Genomic DNA, 22,489 nt, shown 5'->3' with positions numbered 1-22,489 from the left:
AGCTGACTTTCAAACACACCTAACTGACATAGGCTAGCCAGCTAACAAGCTATAGCCTTTGAAATAAATGAAAAAAATCCCTCAACCATCTATTAACCTATAATTTCATTTGTCACATTCACTCAATGAATTTCAGGATTTCAACTTTGAACTGCCAGTATGAAAAGGAATGACAATCTGACAAGCAGACCAACAGCAGGTTTGAAACAATATATTTATGACCCTTGACCTAATAATTTTCATCTCACACAGTAGTATTGTTGTCTCCATCAGGCTGCCCGCCCATGCCACTGTTCAATCAGAAGAAAAGAAATCCAATTCCTTTGACACTGACACCATCTGGGAATGACCTCTATTCTCACGACGAGTTCATGCCAAATGACGGGTCACATCAGAAGAAAAGAAATCTAATTCCTTTGATGACAACTCCTTCTGCGAATGACTGCTTTTCTTACACCGAGTTCATGACAAGTACCAGATCACCTGCCCCCTATGGTGCATCAGGTGACATACTCATTCAGGCACCATTAACCTTTACTACAATCGTGTCAGGACTCCCATTGAGTAAAATTAATGTGCCATAAACAAGGAGAGCCTTCGAAAAACTCAGAAATGTCAGGGTATTAAACTGAAAGTTACTTACCCATGTTACACAAAGCCGAGCTGCTCGAAGCAAAATGTATATTTAACAATTTCTTGAGAGTGACTTTTTTCCAGGTGCGTATGGTTCTTACCAGGCCTCGGGATCCTCTAATGATGCTCAACCAAGTCACCAGTGGACCAAACAGGACATGGCCCGATCTACTCAGGCTCCACAACATAGTACCTATAGACCTGCACCAACAACGAGATATTACGCGCCTTTACCGCATCCATTCAAACCTGAAAAAACCCAGTAGGTTTTGTCTTTAGCCACTGGCTTGGTAGTTACTGCAACAACAATTTGAAAGTTTCAAAATACCACCGCAAGCTTAATAACTTTGTAATCACTTGGTGAAAATCTGTATTGACGTTAGTTTCTTTTTCAGATCAAAGATGGTAACGCCCAGCAGGTTTGAGGGACCACAGGTTTACAGATCAGATTTAACTTCCAAACAGAACCAATATCAAACATCTACTAGCAGTCTGAGTGCCCCAAGTAAGCAGAGAGTTCATAGCGGGTTCTCTCAGATGGGCCAGCAACCACCCGAGGGGTCGGCCGGTCTCACACAGTTCAGATCTCAGCCTCAACGTGTCGGACCACTCAGCGGGCCAGCTGCTCAGACACAAAACAAATGGAATTTTAAAAACACCTTTGGAGCGCAGAAGCCCACTTTTGTGGGGAAAATGAGTGGAAATAAACCCCAGACTCCACGAGAAACTCAAACGGTATCTAGCACGTATGTTAAAAACCATATTGTATCTTTGGTGCTATTTTCCTTCTTTTTTTTAGCAGAGAAGTGTTCCCCAAAAAGCAGCGTTCGACAACTCACTCAGAATTTTGAATGCAACCATTGAGGGCATGAAATACTGGAGTCAGTTTAAAATCAAAGTCCCACTTTTTTTCGAGATAATCGGTTAGTTGTGGATCACCGTTACCGCTCCTGTCAACTCAACACCATGTTAACATCCCAGCATGTGCTCTCCCCTCAGCTACTCTTGACTCCGCCGTCACAATTGGTCACCACGGAGCCAAGAACTTCCTGTTGAGAAATGGTAACGAGGTTGTCCAGTGTGTCTTCTATGAAAATGTGAGTTGAGGTGGACACAAAAACAGAATCACACACTCAAATTGGGTCCAGAAAATATAAACAGTAACAACACAGGTTTGTTATTTTAGAGCAGGTTAACTTGATGATCTTATTTCCGCAGGAGCAAAATCTGCCTCGTCTTTTCCGTGGTCAAGTTCACCGCTGTGTCGGTAACTACGACGGCAACAGAGATGTCCTGGTGTGCATGTCAATTCGAGAAGCCAAGCCCTCAGAAGTCAGAAACGCTTTGAATACCATCAAAGTCTGCGATAATTACATGCGCAAACTCGTCAAATTATTCCATGAAGTCTGAAATCTGAAAGTTAAATCGTTTGTCAGAAAGAGTTGAAGCAAATAGCAGTATTTTCACATTGTCTACAGTAATATAGGCACAATTTGATAAGCTTCATTTTTATAAACTGTTTAAAATAGTTAATCTTGTTTTAGGTCTGCTGTTTGACAAGAACATTTACATGGTTGAGTTGACTTGCTTGTTTGGATTATATCTGTTTTTGTTCACTTAATTAAAATTAAAATCAAATCATTGAGTATTTTTATTACAAAGAAAACCACAAACCAGCAAACAATGTCAATAGATTAATGCAAACACAATGAGGTCATCTCTCCAAATACAATTTCAAAAACGGGCAGTTAAGACCGACGAGATAGCAAGTACTGCACAGTAATTTTATTCACAGCCACAATAAAGGAAAGAAAATAAATAAAAGTCTAATCTACCAAAACACGTTCACCAGTGCTGAGACTTTACACAAAGTGGGTTTTAACAAAAAAGGAGGAGAAGCCGACCCGTGCGATAACGACTCAAGTCTCACGATGAGATCCAAACAGTTGTTGCTCTTTTCAAAATGGCACCCTTCCCTATGAGCATTTCTTGATATCAGAATATGGCATATTAGAGCGACCCAAATCCATCCACATTTAATACAAATACTGTATAAACACACACATGTATCGAAAAGAAAGTTTCGCTTCATGAGTTGGCAGTGTGCAGAGACAGTAACTTGTTGAAGTTGCTGTCTTATGGAGCATGACAGTCATTTTACCATATTTTAAGGTCGGCCATGATGAAATAGTGTGCTCAGTTAAGAAAGGCTTGATTTGTACAACTCTTTGCAAAAGAGTCATAATCAAATAAGATTCGATTTTATCTTCCAAGCTCTAGCAATAGCAAGAGAAATTCTTCTCATCAATAACTGAACTGCCTGCTTTATTCTTCTCATGATTAAAAGGATTATACTGCATTAAATAAGAAAAAAATAAAACACTCCAGGACTAACAATTTCTTTTTTTTTTTCTTCAGTAGAAATGATGAGATGACAGAAAGTGGAAACAACAACCTGATTATGGTATTGAATGCTTGTCTTTGTCATTTTAAAAAGGCACAAGTTGGTCACATCACATTAGAATCGACAGCAGTTATTCTAAATCGGTCTTCTCATGCATTTGTTTTGACAAAAAGCTCCCTGCCTTTTGCCATCCTTTTCATCCTGAATTAAGTTGTGTTTGCTGTCGACGAGAGGCGATTGCTTTACATTTAACAAGCGAGTTACATACACAAATATTTCAGGGAAAAAGGTTGACATTTTGAACAAACAACACTGAGAACCCATTATTGTTACACATCACCCAAAATATGTTTGTTAATGCTCCTTTTTTACATGATAGTAACAAAAAGAGAGACTCTTCTTGATCCTTTTAGTCGGCCGGAGTTCCCCTTTAAGTCATTTTTGGGAAGTCTGGTTCATATATACAGTCGAACTGTCCTTGAGTTTAAGAAAAATTGTCTGCTCTCGTATAAGATTCCTCAGAACCTTGTTGAATAATAGATTGCTTTTGTGAAAAAACAAATCTATATTACATTGTTTTTGCAGTCCCTTTGTGCATATAATGTCCAGTCTGTTTTGGAATAGTCGACTTAAAAAGAAGGGGGAAAAAACAAACACACATAAAATTACATTCTAAAAGAATTAGAAATGATAAAAAACTAAACTATAAGAGAGCAGGCAAAGGGGTGGGAGACAGTTGCTCCTTTGGTGCATATTTGGCAAAAAAGGGCAAAAAGATGGTGAGCATCACTCCCACAATGGCCAACATGTACCCCCAGCCAATTTGGCACTCGCCGGCGTCGTACACATCCGAGTCGCCACAAAAGGACCTGACGAGTGAAGAGTTGAGCCCAAAGGGGTAGACCAGCAGTCCCGCGGCCATGATAAACACTGCACAGAAGGAACAGATAAGAAGGAATTAAATAATGCACATTATAAAGCTGCTCTGTGATGAAAATATTTGAAAACACAGAATAAATATTTGGATTACAGTAATACTTTGGGGTGGGGGGGCACAAAATTTATATTTGACTAAATGTATTTTGCGTGTAGAACCTTAAGTAGAAACGGACAACACATTTAAACATACAATAAATATCCACATTAACATTTTGTAAATTAGAATTGAAATTCACTTGCAGCGCCCTTTTTAATGAACATGTGTAGTTAACTTTATAGCCACATGGGGGCAGTAGAGATTCGTCAATAAAAGGCTCATTGAAAACGGGAGTCAAATGTGGAATACAAATTCTCACTGAAGGGTGTTTACAGTGATATGACATTAATAATTACACAATGTGAAAACGTGAGTCGTTTTTTAGAAGTTTAAATTCAAAGATCAATTTTATTGCACTTTAGCTAATTGTTAGGGAAAAATAGGAAGACTCACTTGGATGCTTTCTCACTTGCCCTTCCCAAGCACCATGAGAACATTTAACTCCTCCAAATTGAGTCACGTTTCATGACCCAAAGCACCCAGCACAGTTATCGACTCTGCTTCCGGCCAATGTTGCCACTCTCCGTCATCCTGAGTTCTAACGTTTATCTCTCTAAAGATGCTGTTTGTGCACTGGCAGTGTGGAAAAATATCCATCTTCATTTAAATCGGGTATCTGTTTTCCAGAGGAGAAATTCTGAACGATGGATGGAAGAAGCAAGAAAATATATATTTCTTTAACTGCTGGTCTATTCCAAAAAGGAATGGACAGTGTGATGTAAGAGACTGACATAATGTGATGTGATGCCAGGAGAGGGAAGTTTTCATTGCTTGTGCAAGGATGTGCAACTGCATGAGAACTTCACAAGGCAGAGTCAAATCAAAGAATCAAATATAGGTCATTGCTTTTGTTGATGTTTGTATATAAATGCAATGCAATCTAAATTCAATCAAAACACATATAGCAATCGTAATAGAGTCGGCCATGACATTCAAGCCTTCAACTAAACGAACAAAAATGAACCTTGAATCTCTTTTTCAGTGGCCAAGCGTCCAAATGGAAAGCTGGTCAAGCAGGTTCACATCAGTGAGATGGAGATTGAATGAGTTTGTGGAGCAGGAAGATGTGTGATAACCTGCCAACCATGCGTGACACTGAATTTCATCACGTATCTTTTTTACCCAGTAACTGGTTCTTACAAAACCCAAATGATAGGATTGCTCACACGGGGTGAAGACTTGAACAGTCCAAAGAAGGACGCCTGTCTAGACAACGACAATACAGTCGCTTCCATTGTAACCTTGTACTGAAGGAGAACAATTGGAACAATGGCACATTGTATAATCTCTGCAAGGATCTGAGAAAAGATTGGCAGTTTAATTAACTAACATGCTGTTTTGAGTGTGCCCTTCAACAGATGACATGTACATATTTTGAAGTGCTTTTTAATGACTACAAAAGGACAGCACTACAAACACATTCAAAAGATAGTGGATGCAAAATATGGACAACTGGATTGGCGTCAAAGCACTGCATGTGCTCATTTATCAACTTGATACACAATGACATGCAGGACTGAAAAGTACTGCTTGATTACAAAAGCGAGCCTCGAGCTGTACATTACAGTTTTTTTTCATCTGCCCGTCATCTTTTCCCGTGATTGGTTTCAGCTACCATAAATAACACATGCAAGTTATTCTCTGTCTTGACCGTCATGATAATAATAACAACCCAAATGGAATCTAGCTAGCTGATGTAAATTAGGTGCTGATTTACAGCAACAGCTCGAGGCGCTAAGTGCAACGTGACCGCATACGCAAATATACTAAATGGATATATTGCATATGTTAATCAGGTAATTAATCAATTAGCTGTCGAGTATTTTTCTAATGGGAATAATGTTTGGGAAGTAATGGGAATAATTGGATAAATACAAAATTGCCGTTATTTGATGTATTGTAGTAAAGTTCTATAAATAAAAAAAATGGATTTTATTTTTTATTCTATTGCACATTTTTTGTTTTTGGTTCTAAAGCAATGCTAAAAAAAAAATGTTATTAAAATGTCCAGTGTCCAGGTTTGAATATTTCCAAAATTCCCAAGATATACTGTACTGTATAAATTTAAACATTGTGCAAGATGCACCTGAAAGCTACATATAACGTTCATCAGGTCTGATCACCTCTCCTTTTCCCCCTCAATATCAACTCAAGGTGAGGAATGACCGGATGAGTAAGGAAAGTTTTCAATTTGCTAGGCGGTGATGAATCTCAAAGTGGTAATCAGGGATGGTGCAAACAGCAGGGATTCCATCTTAATGTGACATGCTCCAGTCTGCACACAGCCATGAGAATTAAGCTCAATGAGCCTCTGGGAAATTAGGCTAATGACAATTATACAAGTACCGGCGTGTTCCAGAACGGAAGGGTCAAGGTGGTCAAGTACACAGAGGTAATTTGATGAGTCAAACAAAACAGAGGGAACATTGAGTTGCTAAAATTCATACAAATGTATTTAAATAAATACAATTAAATTGACAGAGTTGGGGGAAAATATCTTGAATTCCAGCGACAAGTCAATTAAATCAAGACTGTCCGATGATGACAGTCGAGGTGAAAAATAACCCAAAAAAATAAATAAATCAGATGACCTTGAGGGGAAGAGGAAGAGTAGATGAAGAGGAAATAAAATACAGTGATAGGAGAGATTAGCAGGGCAATAAAAAGGCCTCTGCTATCTTTAGAATGAGCAAGTCTGCCCGTGGACTGGTCAATCACAGCTCAGTAATTGGTCTGTTTATCACTCAGACTACCGACTGGACTGTCACGTAGACTCCGACAGCGCAGTGGAGAGTGCTTGAGCAAATATTTGCTCAGAACAAATTTCTACATCACTGTTTGAACACTACTTGGTATTAATAAAAAAAATAAAAAAAATGGGCAGATTAGTTAAAATAGATCAGCACATGAAATGTATAAGGCTTATACATTAAAATGATATAAATCCTGATTTAGCTTCTTGCTCTCCTAAGGATAATTGATTGTTACTAGCTGCATGCAACAAATGTTTTCGACAAAAAAAAAAAGGCCAGACAAATGTTCCCAGTGCATGCTGAGGCATGTGATGGCGAATCTCCATCCTGAGAGCAGTGTAGCGATGATGACATGAATCTCACCCGCTGCATCCAATCTATCAATTTAATTACTTCCATTTCCATATCGCCATCTTTTTTTATACTGCAAATTAATTCAAAGCTCAGACAAATTGCTTGTCCTTGACTCCCTTATCCCCTCTGAGGTAACCCAGAGCGCACATGTGGTTTGTGTCAATGTGCCTCCTAACAAAACCTAATCTGTAGCTCAATCCAACACACACACATATTAAATTAGCATAGGCGATAGAGCATTTCACATGCATGGATGGCAAAATAAATAATAGTGATACTTGAAAGAAAGTGGCAATTACATTGAAGCCATCACTAAAGTGGCATGTTTATCATGTTGACAGCCTTTGGCGAAAAATGTAAACAAGTTCAGTCGCCCAATGAGGAATGTCAGTTGTGACCACTGGCACGACTCTGTTTAGGAAGAAATTTAAAAAAAATACCGTATTTTCCGTACTATAAGGCGCACCTAAAAGAAGCCGACAGTGCGCCTTATAGTCCGGTGCGCCTTATATATGGACCAAATTCCTAAATTTAAACTGGCCCGAAGCATTGTGTCATGAAATCAATCATAAGTGGCCCGCTGAAGACTATGAATCATGAATCAAAAAGACTATTGATCATTATTTTGTGATGATAAAGTAATTTGTTGCGTCTGAAGTTGAAATAAAAAAGATAAAATGGAGAATGATTTGATTTGGATTAAAAATCTGACATGATGCATTAATGGTGCGCCTTATAGTCCGGTGCGCCTTATAGTCCGGAGAATACGGTAATAGGAAAAATATGAATCCATTGTGCCATGTGAATAGTTCCTGGAGGTTCCTGACATTACATGGAAACCTTTGTGAACCTTGCATGTTGCTCTCGGTGAGTTGGGGTATGTCAGTGTGGCTTTTGGTTGGCGCGGCAACATAATGAATCCCTACAGGAGATGCGGGAGCCTGCTGGGCTTCTGTAATGAAATTCAGCCCAGCCAACACTTCCTGACCTACTGGCATTAAGGGAAAAATAGGAAACCATTACCTTCAGCTTCTACATCCACCGACCAGGAGCAGACAGGTGCACACGTGCGTGTCAGTGAGCTTCAGTGTTACAATAAGAATGTTTGGAATTTGGAGTTCCGCCAAAGTAAACCACTTTTAATTAGGCTAACCAATAGTTAGGCATTAATCAATCATTAAAGGTCAATTAAGTAAAATTCAAAAGTTTGTATACCCTGTAGCCTTGCGTATTAATCAGTATGCTAGGAGTAGCTATCAGTTTGAAAAAGTTGGAGCTCATTTTATCTGCAGCTCAAGTTCATTACACTGAACTCGCACCACAGGGGGGTTTGCATGGATGAGCTTCCACGGACCTTTATTGTTTCAAAAAGTGTTACGGAGACATTTATTGATCCAAATATTGCACAAACTTCAATTGGTGCTGCACTGATTTTCTTATTATTGTTTATTCCCCTTTATGTGGACTTAGTCACTTATTATCGAAAATGAAAAGAAGGTACTTTACCCTAAACTATGTGGACTTAGTCACTTATTATCGAAAATGAAAAGAAGGTACTTTACCCTAAACTTATCCCAAAATCCTTTTATCATATTTATGACAAATTCATATTTAACTCTTAAATCATAAAATAATTGCAAACAATTCACATATTCACTCTGCTGGACTATTTCAATCAACCAAATGCATGTTTTGGGAATGTCGGAGAAAGCCAAAGCACGTGTAGTAAAACAATTCAAGCACGAGGGGGAACATGCAAACTCCAGACAAACGTCGGCAGACGTGCTAACCGCGAGGTCACCCTGCTGCCTCATACGATACGGCAACTGTAAACGAAGGAGCTGCAAACAAATCCACCTGAATTCCTTCAGTGCAGACAAATGGCCTCCAGCTCTCCCTTAGATCGATGTTGTGCTTTCAGACCGCTATAGCAAGGCTTAGGTGACCAGCGACTAAAAGATATGTAATAAAAGATGACCACGGAGACACAAGGGAGTAAAGCGCTAATGTGGTTAAAGCACTTCCTTGGTTACAGCAGACTTTATTAGCAAAGCGCCGCTAACACACAAAGGTATTTTAAGTCATGGCTGACATCATATATAATGAACATAATGAATGAATACTTACAATGGTAAACAAATATAAGACAACATACGAGTTTGAGTTCAAGCTGCTGCTAAATTTGATTTCTTCTTCTTATTCACCCCACAAGTCCACTTAACATGCCACAAATTAAAATTCAGATCCATTATCCTGATGGTCGTAATTATATCAACTACAGATGGGGTTGCAATTTTGCTTTGCTTAATGTTTATTGAGGTCTGAGCATGGTGATAAGTTAAAAAGCAAAGCAAACAAAACAAAAAAAACCCACATCATTAGAAGAAATTCAAATTTGGGAGTCAGCCAACAGCGACTGTGGAAAAATAGATGGCCTTGCAATCGGAGATTGAGTGCACTTATTACAAGGAGTGTTAGAGTCCAATTCAAAAAGATTTAATGTTGTAATGAATAATAAGTCGCTCAACACCTTTTATGCACAGTGGCCCTGAAATTCATAGAAAAGTGTGTGCCGGGCTCCATGGTGTCAAACTCCAATCAGTTCATTGTTAACTAACTTCGTCACTTAGCAACAGCAGAACACACTCGCACAATTTCTTTTCTTAAACCCCCAGCGACATACATGGTGAAAGGATGAATGCAGTCTAATTTGGGTGTTGTTTGACAGACATCACTTTAATGACCCCGAGCCTTGGTTGTGGACTTACGACGACAAAAATATGGCCTCTGGAGTCAAGTATGCGATGACTGAGATGGCGACGTAATTATCGAGCAGCCAATTACTGCTTGTTAATAATAACTAGCCAATGTAGTTCGGATAAAGGAAACATAAAATAAAAGGTTCTTGACAACTATTCATGGAACCTTGGAGAACTTTATGGCACTGCAGGAGTAGTGAATAGCATGTAATGAGAACAACCATGACACTTTTGTCACAAAATGTTTAATTAGCCATTAGCATGCTCTAAAAGCTGCCATGAGACCATCAGTCTTTCTTCAGCAATCCTTTTTTGGAGCTCACACAACTCCAGTCCAGTCTGGTATATTCTTATACCGTCAGAAATAATTTGAATTTGTCTGTGGATAATTAAGCAGTTACATTTTATGCATATCTTGACTAATGGGAAGTGATTAGCAGCGACGCTTGGTGCATGAAATCAATCTTGTAATTGGTGAGGATGATGCAAATCTGCTTTTCAGTCACCTTGCACCATGAAGTGTTGTTTTTGTGCTGCATCTAAAAGGTTTGCAAGAATGAAGGAGGCTGAGCGGTGATTGTCACCCATAATAAGTGGTACCGGGTCACTCCGCTCCACCCACTTGCTATCCTTCAGCTCAACTGGTGCCGACAGCTTAAAGACTCTCCAGCGGTTAATGCTGACATTTCTATTGATGCGGCATACGGCTTGAGCTGTATTGTGGGATTCATTTATTGATGAATTTAGAAAGCACAGCAGGAGCAGAACCAGAGAGAGGCGCTGCAGGATTAATGTTTCAGAGGGAAACGGCGCCATCGCTAACATTTGTGACTAGCACGATGGATGCGATTAGCAGAATAAGCTAACCATACAACACAGGTGTCAAACTCAAGGCCCGGGGGCCAGATACGGCCCGCCACATCATTTTATGTGGCCCGCGAAGACAAATTGTGCATCAAATTTGTGTCATTACTCAAATTGCCTTCACTTGTAATAATGTATATTTTTTTAATATTTGACCAGTTTTTGAAAACGAGTTATTTGTCAGTTTGTTTTGTAGCTTTTACTGTATATAATATGAGGTGCTCCTACATTTATTTGGGTTGACAGTCATAATGGCCCTCCGAAAGAAGCTATGACGACAATGCGGCCCACGAAAAAAATGAGTTTGACACCCCTGCCGTACAAGAACTGAAACTTATAGAGCACGGGCAAAGGTATTTGGACAAAAGTGAAGTACAGGAATTTGTTTCTACTGTTCTTGACCCACCAAAAAAAATAATAATTCAACACATTTCAACATTTGGCTAAACGCAGTAGCCACACAAATTCCCAAGCCTCTATCAAATAATGCCCAGTCATGAATCTCCAATTACACTTCCAATCTAAGCAAATTTGACCAGTTTGTGTACCCAATGCAAGCCAAAGCATGCGGCTATTCTTCCATCATCCACATCATGGCCTCAGCACATCTCATTCAAGCACCATCTGCTTTGGCAGCAAACACTCCACCCAAGGCCAGGTCCCTGCTCCAAAGATGGAGAAACCATTGGTGGGATGCTACAGATGCCCCTCAAACCAGATGTTGGCAATGTCTGGACATGACGCCGCTTGAGCAGACTCACCAGCTTCCCTGTGCTTGGCTTGTGACTCGCTTTCTGTCTATATTCTGCCAAGCCCATTAGCCATGCATGGTTTCAATCAAAATGCCAAACGCTTACTAACTGATCGATGACGTCAAACATTGTTGGACTATTTCACCACGGTGCTCCTGCTATTTCCTTTTCCCCCAACTCTTTGTGTTTTGTGGGCTTTATTGATTAAAGCCAATCAATCACCCACGTTATAATAAAACAAATATTCAGCCTGCTGCTACTATAACCTCATGTGCCTTTTTAATGGACTAGATAAAGAGAACAAGCATATTTGTGGACCAAAGTAGTTTGTATTTTGTACCGCACCTAATGGCCCAGTACAAAGACTAGACCGAGAGGTTTCCAGGCACTTTCTATTATTACGATGGGGTGCGAAGTCCTGAGAACATTATGATGACAAGGTTTCTATGGTATAATAAATGTCACACGGGCGGATACTCTGTCCGCTGATAAAATCAGCTTGGCTGCACGTTAGTATGAGCTACTATATCTTGAACGTAGAATGTCGACTGTTGCTTTTATGTGCATGCCTAGCATATTTTCTTGTTCTTTGTAAAAGCAAATTAGATGGGTTAGCTTGCTGGTTGTGTGTGTGCACGCAGAAAAACACACACGTGTCAGGAGCTGAGATGATACCTTTCATCTGCAGCGTAGAGTGACATGAAATGCCATCAAGCATCTCAGGTGCCCTAAATTGTGGAAAACTGAATCCCCAGGCATCCCTTTATTCCAACCAAAAGCCAAATGCAGTGCTCTGAAATCTCAAACAGCAATTTTTTTTTTCCCATTTTGTGTAATTGCGGATAGGAAGTGCAAACTGCATTTAATGTTATTGTAAATGTGAAGTATTCAAAGCAACTGCTTCAATTTGGAATAATTGAGCTGTGATGGTGGTGGGGCAAATTAACAGAAGTCATTTTCAAAATGGCACCAGTGTTGTTTTGGCGGCGATTTCTATGTCTATCTGAGGACAGCCTAGAATGGATTCCGCAAGGCTTTTTTTTAAATCAAATATAAAGGAAAGCCAAAAAAAAAACGTTTTGTTTCCTCATCCAAGTTCCTATTATTGCAACTGACGAGATGTTTTGGAACCTTGTTATAATATTCGCAGTCTCTTATTGTAGTTATTAGTACGCATGACCAGCTCCCCGGGTGGTGTTAATGTCACTTTCGATTGATGATGTAATGTCTGATGCGGGTTGACAACGTAGCCTTCATTTACATAATGGATCTTCGGGGCTTCTTTGATGAGCTGTTGACGGAGGAGAAAACAACAAGCGCCTTCTAATTTTGACTGATGGAAGAGCAGAAAATGAGCCAATCCCATAAATGACTCCATAAGCGTTTTTTTTATATTTTTTTATCTCTCTTCTTCTAACAAATGGAGCAGAAGTTTGAAGGCTCCCGCTTACAGTGACAAGTATCTAACCTAAAGCTTTTTGTCACAGAGGACAAAGCTTTGTCTGTCCCGTGCATACAAACACACACATGATTACAAAGCCCTCCTCGGCAACACACACACACACACACACACCCCTTCTAGTTTTACTGCCACAGAGCAACGAGCTAGATGAGATCCCCGCACAGCTTAACATCTGGGCGCTTTGCCGCTGATGCCCTCATAAATAAAAGATAACTTCTGCCTGCTGCGCACAGTCGCACTCATATAAATCATGTATATGGATTTTCACTTGGCTTTCATTCTCTTGCAGTCTCTACCCCCATCCTTTTATTTTTGAGCTCTTTTCTATCGTTCTCTTCTGGCCATTTTACACCCAGGGTGCAAAGACCAGAAGACAAAAGGAGATTGCAGTTCATTAGAAGCTTTGATAGTGTAAAGAGGAACCACCTAGTCCTTGACTTTCTGTAATTCAACATCATTGAATATGTTGGTTGTGTGGGCAGACGTTAGTTAGCGCTATGCTAACATATTTGCTTGAGCACAATGAACACAGATGCTAATGTAGCACAGAATGTGTCAACCTGGTAGATGCCATTGTTATTGTATGAAAGGAGTCTTAAAGAAAACTAAAATATAGACAAACTGGACAAATGCAGCATCTGTAATCATGTAGAATGAATAGGGGGAAAGGAAACAGACAATAGGGAGTGAGCACACTGTCAGAAAATTGTACATGTTAATCATATCTAGGTGGCAGCCATTTTGTCTGTGCGAACAAGCATCTTTATGACCTGAGGTACAGTAATTACCACCAGTTCTTTGAAAATGTTTGTCTGTTTTTGTACACTTCGGAGAACATAAGGACACACGAAGAAAAAGACACAAAATATGTATTTTTCCAGGATTTATTTTCCAAATTTCCCCCCCATCTGTGTTTTCTGAAGATTTTTTTTTTTTTTTTTGTATTGCAGAGCTCCTGAGATGTCCTTGGACACCTCATGCAAAGGAAAAAAAAAAAAATCATAGCTCTGCGAGAGCTAGATAGAAGTAAAAAAATATTATAATTAATATTACAAAACATAACCATGAAAAGTTTATTGATTGTAACAATCTTTGTAATGCAGGCTTGTAGGTGACACTGACATTGCACCAAGGATTGCTTCCAGCTTCAAGTTCTGTACTGGGACTACTGAGTTAATGGCCTGATGGCTAATGAACAATTGAATGGTCGGCCGATGCTTTTAATCCCAAAAGAGAGCAAGAACAAATCAACTTGAAATAAAAAGAACGCCTAATTATGTTGAGGCTCCTCGGGCTGATGATAAAGGATAATTACATTTTTTATATTCCTCTCGCCATGGCTCAGTTGTGGCAATGTAACCTTTAATGAACACTGTGTGATTGATGAGGCGCTACATTTTCCCTTTTCCAAATGATTACCGATCACTGTTTCCCCTCCTTATGTGTCCAGGCACACACAAAAACAAGTCTGTGACACTTGAAAAAAAGGACAGCCTCTCATTTTAGACTCTCATTACTCCTATCAGCAGATATGAGCATGAAGACAGAATATAATTAAAGAAAAAAAAAAGAGCAGGGCTTCAGTTTTAGCCGTCTGTGGAATTAAATGTGTTTACAGCCACAATGACAAGTGTCAACTCCAAACAATACCGTCTTTTTGAGTTGACAGTTGTCTTATTGAGTACAAACAACACAGAAAAAGGAAATTGGCAGCAAAGCGGAAACATGCAAGAGCTGATCTCATACTTGATTTCCTCACGTCAATATAAACACTTGTGGATTTGTGACAGCGCTTCCACTCTCACTCCAGTTCATATTTGAAAGATGATCTCAGTTTAAGAAACCTATTAACTCATCCATCCGGCATGGCAGCAAAAATGAAATGGCACAGCAACCCCCGTCCTCATCTCAAAGCGCTTGTGTCAATTCCCGAGATGAGGGAGTAAGTGAACGCCACGTGTCTGTATCTGCTTTTCAGGTCTCAGCCGTGACACTTGACAAATGCGTCCCCCCCCCACCCCCAAATCTGGTTTCCCGTAGGTTATCCAATGACTACAGCTATCCACTATTTAATGCCCTCACAATCCGATTATGTCTGTGCATTTGCCAGGGAGACAAAGATGGATGGATATTATAAACGAAAGCAATGGTCGGGCTGAACATTTCTGAAAAGGTTAGGAAAGACATAAACACAGCTGGGCTCAAGGATGTCTGTGGCTAAATAGCACAGCCCCCAAGGTCAGCTGGTAAAGTCGAGGAGGGGGAAGGAAAATGATACATGCATCACCTTCTTTTTAAGTATGTCACCAAACTGTCTGTGAGACATCCAGAGGTGCAACAATTAATGGACTGACTATTACCGTATTTTCCGGACTACAAGGCGCACCGGATTATATGGCGCACCTTCAATAAATGGCCCATTTTAAAACTTTGTCCATATCTAAGGCGCACCGGACTATAAGGCGCACTGTCGAGAAAATCTTGAGAAAATTTGAGGGTTTTAGGTGCGCCTTATAGTCCGGAACATACGGTAATTAGACATTTCAAGGGAGGTATTACCCGCTTTGGAGTGCCGTACATTCAACTGTGACACTCATTCAGCAAAGTATTTGCCAACAAACTTTGTCCAATCCGATCATTGCCTTCATCCTTTTTTTGTCTTTAAGCTTTTCTGTATTTGTGGAATGGTCCATTCAAGACCATTCGAGCTCTTCTTGAAAAGGCTTCAACCCACTGCTTGCAATCAATGGCTGAGAACAGGCCAACCGAGTCTTTCTCTGGTTAACACAATTAGCCACGGAGCGAGCGTCCAGGCCCGGCCCGGCCTCTTTCACATTCACCGCCTGTGTGATTGCCAGCGAGTCTTCAGACTTCCCATCCATACAAACCATCAGCCTATTACCATGCAAACGTCTTCAAGCTCGGACCATCTTAGGCCGTGCCATAAAAGAGGTTGCTTTGTCCCGTAACCACTAACGCGTGTAATTTTTATGCGAGCGGGACAAACTCAGAGCTATTATAGGATTTGGACCATATAGTGGGAGGATACTTTGTAATTGTGGCCCGGTGGGAAAACGGTGGCGATTAGTCAGAGTTTATATGTACATAAAATTTTCAATTGAACTCAAATATTAACAAATCATTTTGCGCAATGCTGATTTCAAACTCATTTTTTTTGCAGGCCGCATCGTCGTCATCGTTTACTTACGAGGGCCATTATGACTGTCAAGGTTTGAATGAGGAATGAAAAAAAGAAGTGCAGCCACCACAATCAATTCCTTATTGAAGGTATGTACTTGAGTAAATATGAATATGTGCGTATGTGCTTCTTGTCCTTGGTCAAGGGCACCAGTCACCAATTCTAATTCCATTTGCTCCTTAAAAAGCACTCAAGCCTCCCGCACTATACATCTCCGCCCCACTTTGAGCCGTATGGTGATAAATCATTATCACATCCCAGAAGGAGAAGAAAGGCAAGCAGAGGGAACGAAAGCTTGAGACGTTATTAGCAACAATGAGAATGACATTGCAATTTGGAGGAGGACAGAAAGTGAAAATAAGAGAAGCCCAAGGAACAAAAAGTGGATCAAGCAAAGGCATTTGGGAGAAGATAAGAAAGAAAAATTCAAAATAATAATAAATAATATTTGTTTATTTACTTTTAGTTTAGCATCATCATTTCGAATGGTATAGTTTGAGTAGTTCTGAAAAAATATATATTTTGTCCAATGAAATCCCCATCAAAATAAAAAAAGAGTGCAGATAAGAATGAAAAATTCAAAATAATAATATAAATAAAATAATAATAAATAATATTTCGTTTCGTTTCATTTATTTCAAACAATAAATTTGAAATAAATAATATTAGTTTATCATAATCATTTTGAATGGTATATTTTGAGTAGTTCTGAAAAAAAGATTATTTTGTCCAATGAAATCCCCATCAAAATAAAAAACACCGCTTTGGAACTCGGTATATGATTTTATAGTCCTAATATATTTGATAATTACCAACTTTCTCTGCTATCTCATCTTTAATTCATTTTGATAATTTTGGAGGTGATGAATTTCTATCCCTGTTCCCTTCAGGCTCTAAATTCACTTAATAGTCACTCTCATTCTACTAACTTTAATGGACTTTAATAATGCACGAGTGTTCCATACAATCCTGCTAAATTCCATTGTGCAAATCATAGCCTGAGGCTTTTTTTTTTTTCTCTCTCTCCCCATCTCGTTTTCTCTTGTCTGACCTGCAGAGGCTGCTGGCACTTGTATCCATAATGCTGCAAATAATCTCCGGCATTTAATCCACTTTAACTTCTCTTGTTTATCCTAACTAAGGAAGATCTGACTTTATTCACACTACAAATTACAGATCTGCCTGTTACAGAATAATACAACTTCAGATGGAATGAGTCTGTCTCGTCCGCCCAAGCACACTTGAGTCTTGGTTGTGTGTATTCCCACAGTATTCCTTCGAAACACGCAACCTGTCAACAGCATGCAAGAGACACGACTGCAGCCATTAGCGACTCAGCAAGGAGCAGTTGCCTTTTCGCTTAAATAAAATGACATTTAATGTCCTGGTTGCCGTGCAAGTTGCAGCTTGATCCCATTACTGAGTATTCAAATTATATTTCAGGAAATCCTCTGAGCCCGTGAAGCGCTCTCCTCAAGAGAAGCTTTTCTTCCAGATGGCAGCTAGCATAAAGGTGTGACCTTCAATTAGCCGGCGCCACATTCCAATTAACCGTCGTTAAGATGGGGGCTTCGCACTGAACAAATAGCAAAGATGTAACAGTGTAAAATTACACACAATTCACTTTAATACCTTCTGCAGACTTTAATGAGCACACAACTTTTTTATGTAATCAGTAGGTCATAATTGCAAGATAAGGAGCACTGATAAGTAAACATTAAATATAAATCCAGCATGACTTTGAAAATGCATTAGCAACATTGGACAGCATATTGCATTTTGAAAATACATCAGTGATCAACCAGTTCTCCGTAAAACCTCCGAAAAATGCAGTCTTGCATCTTGTTGCAATTAAACTGTACACTCGAGGCGTTGTGTTAATGCCGTTACAAAGTACAATGCCCCGTATGCAGAATAAGCTGTAAAATTAATCGGGCTGGAAGAAGTGCAAAGCCCCTTGGCAGTATTTCTTTGACTACAGTGAGTTCTTGCGTGGAAAAAAATTGCCGCAATGAAACTTATGAATTTGTCAGCACGTTAACAGGGCAATTCGAGCGAGTTGGGAATCAAAATGTTTCAGTGGGGAGACATTGTCCTTGAAAACAAATCGCTAGCTTGTTCCCACTGGGACTACTACAAAAAAAGGATATATACAGATGGGTAGGAAATAATTACACGGCTTATAATGTTGTTCAAATCTGTCACGGCCAAAGGGTTCATGTTAAATCGGTTTTACATACCGTATTTTCCGCACTATAAGGCGCACCTACAAACCTCCAATTTTCTCAAAAGCCGAAAGTGCGCCTTATAATCAGGTGGGCCTTATATATGGACCAATATTGAGCCACTACAGCAGGCGTGTCCAAAGTCCGGCCCGCGGGCCAAATGTATATATCTTATATATGGACAAAGTTTTAAAATGGGCCATTCATTGAAGGTGTGCCTTATAATCCGGTGCGCCTTATATATGGAAAAAGTTTTAAAATGGGCCATTCATTGAAGGTGCGTCTTATAATCCGGTGCGCTTTATAGTGCGGAAAATACGGTACTCAAAAACAGATCCATCCAGTTTTGAAAATTTGATTTTACCAAATATTTAGCATTATTAAAGCAAAGTTAGGATATCCTTCTGCTACCTTGAGAACTCCATCAAACGTTTTACCAGAGGTCAAACTCGACAACACTCAGCCAAGCACTTCTTTGATGGTCCGGTTGCCTCACTGGATGTTTTTCTACCTCCCGTCCTCATTGAAAACTATCAAAAGCACCGACAGAAAATCTCTATCTGGCAAGTGTGCAGTTTAACAACAAAAACACTCTCAGAGGACACAAACGCACACAGAGGCCGTACACACACAAAAAAACTGCCTTTACGTGCAGCGAACCATCATCCTGTACTTACTCTTCACCCGTACAGCACAGATGGGAATAATACGAGACCTAATAAGAAAAAGTGTAAGAGTAAGCTTGGCCAGCCACAAATTTTTCCACACCACCATGACCAATGAATTGGAAAACATCCCTGAGGTAAATAACCTGTTTTTACATTAACTTGATGAAAGAGGTGACTTTTAAAAAAAATTCAGGGCATGTTTTGATTAAGAAAGTGGTGGAAGAAGTGGAGAAAAAAAAAAATCCCCTCAAGACTTTTTATCTTTGGGCTTGTTCCTATTTTCTGCTTGATGGACACGGTAATGCAAGTTGGGCTCCATCTCAAATTTAAATGAAGAAACCAACTAGCGCCATTAGCCAATTCCTTCGAGTGTCTGTCAAACATAGTGTGACAGGAGGTTACCATGGAGAGGAGAAAAAAAAGAAAGTACTTTGGATAAGAATGAACGATTTCATTTTCTCCAACAGCTCTCTTTTCCGTTAGATATATAGCGCCATCACCGCCCGCAGCGGAAGATGAATAAATTAATCTGGAATAAATGTCCCCCTGCTTGACACATACTCACAGATTACGCCAGGTCATCTGTGAAAAATGGCGGAGAACGGCGGCGTGGGCAGTGCTGCTTTGTGAAAAGGACCCACATTAACCTCTGGCCACCTCGGGAACTTTACGTTTAAAGAGGACATGAAAATCGGAGCGCTGAGGTGATTTAAGTCGATCTGCTAGCTAGCCCCGTAGTGGTGATTTAAACCACGGGAGGCGGCAACTAATGATGTCACTAATGAGAGGTTCATTAGAAGGTCAGCACTTTGCTATGGTAAGCCATCAATCTGCCTGGAATCTGCTTTATGACTTTGGTGAAGAGTTTTTCAATTACCGAGTCCTAAGCAAACAAGAATTTGACACATCGGACAGTCCAACTGTTTGATTCTCTGCAGTGTGAAACATAATTAAGTTAAGCGTAGCGATTCCTCAAGTTGATTCATCATACAGCGGGCGAAATGAAATTTTCACACATTCTCTTCAGAGGAAATGGCTCAAAGAAGGGACACGGGGGCGGATGAAAAATTGCAAATGGGTCGACCCTCCGCACCCCTCGCTGCTCTATTTAGATAAATGAATGGCACGGGTGTCCCTTTCATTTTTCTCAATTAAAGCCATTGCCATTTGGAATCCGTCCCAGTTCTGTGATCATTAAAACAGTTTCACGGCAAAGGAGGAAGTGGTGGAAGGATTAATTCAATCATTGTTACCTGGGACGGAAGGAAGATAAACCAGAAACACAATTGTACACAACCGCAAATCTTATCCAGTTATATAAACTGTTAGCTGTTAGCTATGAGCTAAATACAATTAACATACAACTGCACAGTTCAACAAAAGAGACTTATTTTATTCCGCACCGGCAAAGTTAGTGCTCGGATTTTACTGACACTCACAAAGAGCTTTCCGCTTGACAATTATTATTGGGGTTGTAAATGGTTGAAATGTACCTAATGTTGCGAGCAGCGAGTATAAATCTCTTAAGTGTACATGGAGAGGCACTTCATGGGGAGTGAATTTGACTGGTAAATGGATCGGTCGCCATAAAGTGTGGTCTATAGAGCACAACGCACCCACTAAAAACGGTTAGCAAACTAGAGCTGAATAGCAGAATATACTTTAAATTAGTAGGATTGAATGCTATTTAAAATGACCACTTTACCAATGCTAATTTGTCATCCTTGCGTTTCCTATTATGTGAGCTAGCTAGCGGATTTAATTGATGCTAACGATAATAGCAGCGATGCTGTATTATGAATGAACTTTAATAATGATAAATACAGCTTGAAGCAAGAGCACCTTGGAGAATTGTTAATTTGGTGTCAAATTAAACACTGACTATTCAAAAAGGGTAAAAGACTGACAACAAAAAACGCTAACGATGGGACATAAATACGCAGGGAACTAGCCAAACTTTTTCAAATTCATTCCATTCAATTCATTTCATTCCTCAAGAGTTAATTTATGAGTATTTAACATGTAGACCACCAAAAAATGCTTACACAGCAATTAAGCGTGGATTCCATCAAAAATCCACAACTCGAAACAAGCTAGGAACAAAGTCTTAAACCAATTTTTGACTTTAATTTAATTGACTCCATGTTGAATTATTAGCACATCGAGTAGAAAGCGGTGGGTAATTAATTTTTTAGCTGTTCTGTTTTCCGAGTGAGACAGAGTAAATCCCTGAAGGTTACATTTCGAAAGGGATGCTAATTCCTATCGACCCTGCAGCCAAGTCAGGAAATAACTGATGGCACTTCACATCATTACAATCACAGAGGAAGGAGAAGTGTATCGACACGCCTCTGGCCTATGACCATTCATGCAACCTCTGGGATTCACAAACACCAGTCTTGCATACAAAGAATCCAAATAAACACTTTTGCAAAACGGCTCCAAACAGTAAGCTCTGAAAATCCGACATTACAGTTCGTATAAATCCCAGTCACTCTGAAAAATTCAGCCCCACTGATTTATACATTCGCTCCATGCTCTCTCCATCCTGCCACCCCTCTCCGGATATGTCTGTCTACACATGGGCGTCCAGGATGTGAAGCGACTCTTAATAGATGGCACGCTCCCTCTTCCTCTTACACACACACACACACACACACACACTAAACAGTCTACCCAACAGGTTTGATTAATTTGGCCGGTATGGGGCGAGAGCAGAGCTATCACCAGCATCCAGATGTTCCACAGTTCTTTTGTCTGCAACCCCCACAGCTCACACAGTGCCACTTGCATCCTCTTCTTTTGCTTGCGGCAGTCAAGGGTGTGATGTGGCATGTCGGGGAGGGTTTTGATGACTTCTCCTGTGCTTCTGTAAGCTCTCGATGAGCTGTGACTATCGGTTGTGCATCAGGAAAGGGAAGGCATCACTCGGTGAGATTGCATCAATAACTTAAGCAGTGTTAAGAAAACAAGTGTTGGGTTAACACTCCTCGCTGCCTACAAAGCATCTCAGTTCTCCACAAGTTTTATCACCAGGTTGCTATGACTGCGGATTAGCTTCTCCTCAGTTGGCGGCGGTTGTTATTCACTGGCGTTCCCGAAGGCGATTGACCGAAGCTATTTTCAGTGAAAGCAACGTGAACACAACCAGGGAAGGCTGTTTACGGTGACTGAACAAAAGATAAAAAAAAAAGAGGATGAACTTGAGAACATGACCTCCAAAAGCTTTGTAATGATTGAGAGCTTCTGTTCCGAAAAAAATCAAAACAGAGATGCTCGTTCAATTTCAACTCGGAGTCAAAAGATAAAGAGGATACTCAAAACAGACTATCGATAGGCGGAAGTAGCTGCAAATTATCACGAGACGTCTGCTCGCTGAT

The 22,489-nt window shown here is 40.0% G+C and overlaps 2 protein-coding genes across 2 annotated transcripts in view; one reads left to right on the top strand and one right to left on the bottom strand.

The window, feature by feature from the left end:
* Positions 1-134: 134 nt before the first annotated feature.
* On the top strand, positions 135-2,043 carry LOC119133888 (spermatogenesis-associated protein 22). Its single transcript, XM_037270084.1, has 7 exons — positions 135-199; positions 274-564; positions 718-895; positions 1,005-1,368; positions 1,433-1,556; positions 1,633-1,730; positions 1,852-2,043. The coding sequence occupies exons 1-7, from the start codon at positions 160-162 to the stop codon at positions 2,041-2,043; spliced, it is 1,287 nt and encodes a 428-aa protein (XP_037125979.1). The 5' UTR covers positions 135-159.
* Positions 2,044-2,266: 223 nt separating this feature from the next.
* Positions 2,267-22,489, bottom strand: part of LOC119134125 (transmembrane protein 211) — a 37,513-nt gene continuing 17,290 nt past the window's right edge. The window contains exon 3 of the mRNA XM_037270612.1: positions 2,267-3,967. Coding sequence (XP_037126507.1) covers positions 3,741-3,967 — 227 coding nt within the window. The 3' untranslated portion in view covers positions 2,267-3,740. The remainder of the gene's footprint in view (positions 3,968-22,489) is intronic.

The sequence above is a fragment of the Syngnathus acus genome, chromosome 14 (genome assembly GCF_901709675.1).
Source record: "Syngnathus acus chromosome 14, fSynAcu1.2, whole genome shotgun sequence".
Classification (NCBI taxonomy): domain Eukaryota; kingdom Metazoa; phylum Chordata; class Actinopteri; order Syngnathiformes; family Syngnathidae; genus Syngnathus; species Syngnathus acus.
Note: the sequence above shows the minus strand (reverse complement) of the source record. Positions and strands in the feature narration are given on the sequence as shown.

Bases quoted from the DNA above. Each gene is read 5' to 3' on its own strand.
- LOC119133888 (XM_037270084.1), top strand. From the start codon at position 160: ATGAAAAGGAATGACAATCTGACAAGCAGACCAACAGCAG. The intron at 896-1,004 runs GTAGGTTTTGTC...GGTGAAAATCTG, and splicing joins TTCAAACCTGAAAAAACCCA to TATTGACGTTAGTTTCTTTT. The intron at 1,369-1,432 runs GTATCTAGCACG...TCTTTTTTTTAG, and splicing joins CTCCACGAGAAACTCAAACG to CAGAGAAGTGTTCCCCAAAA.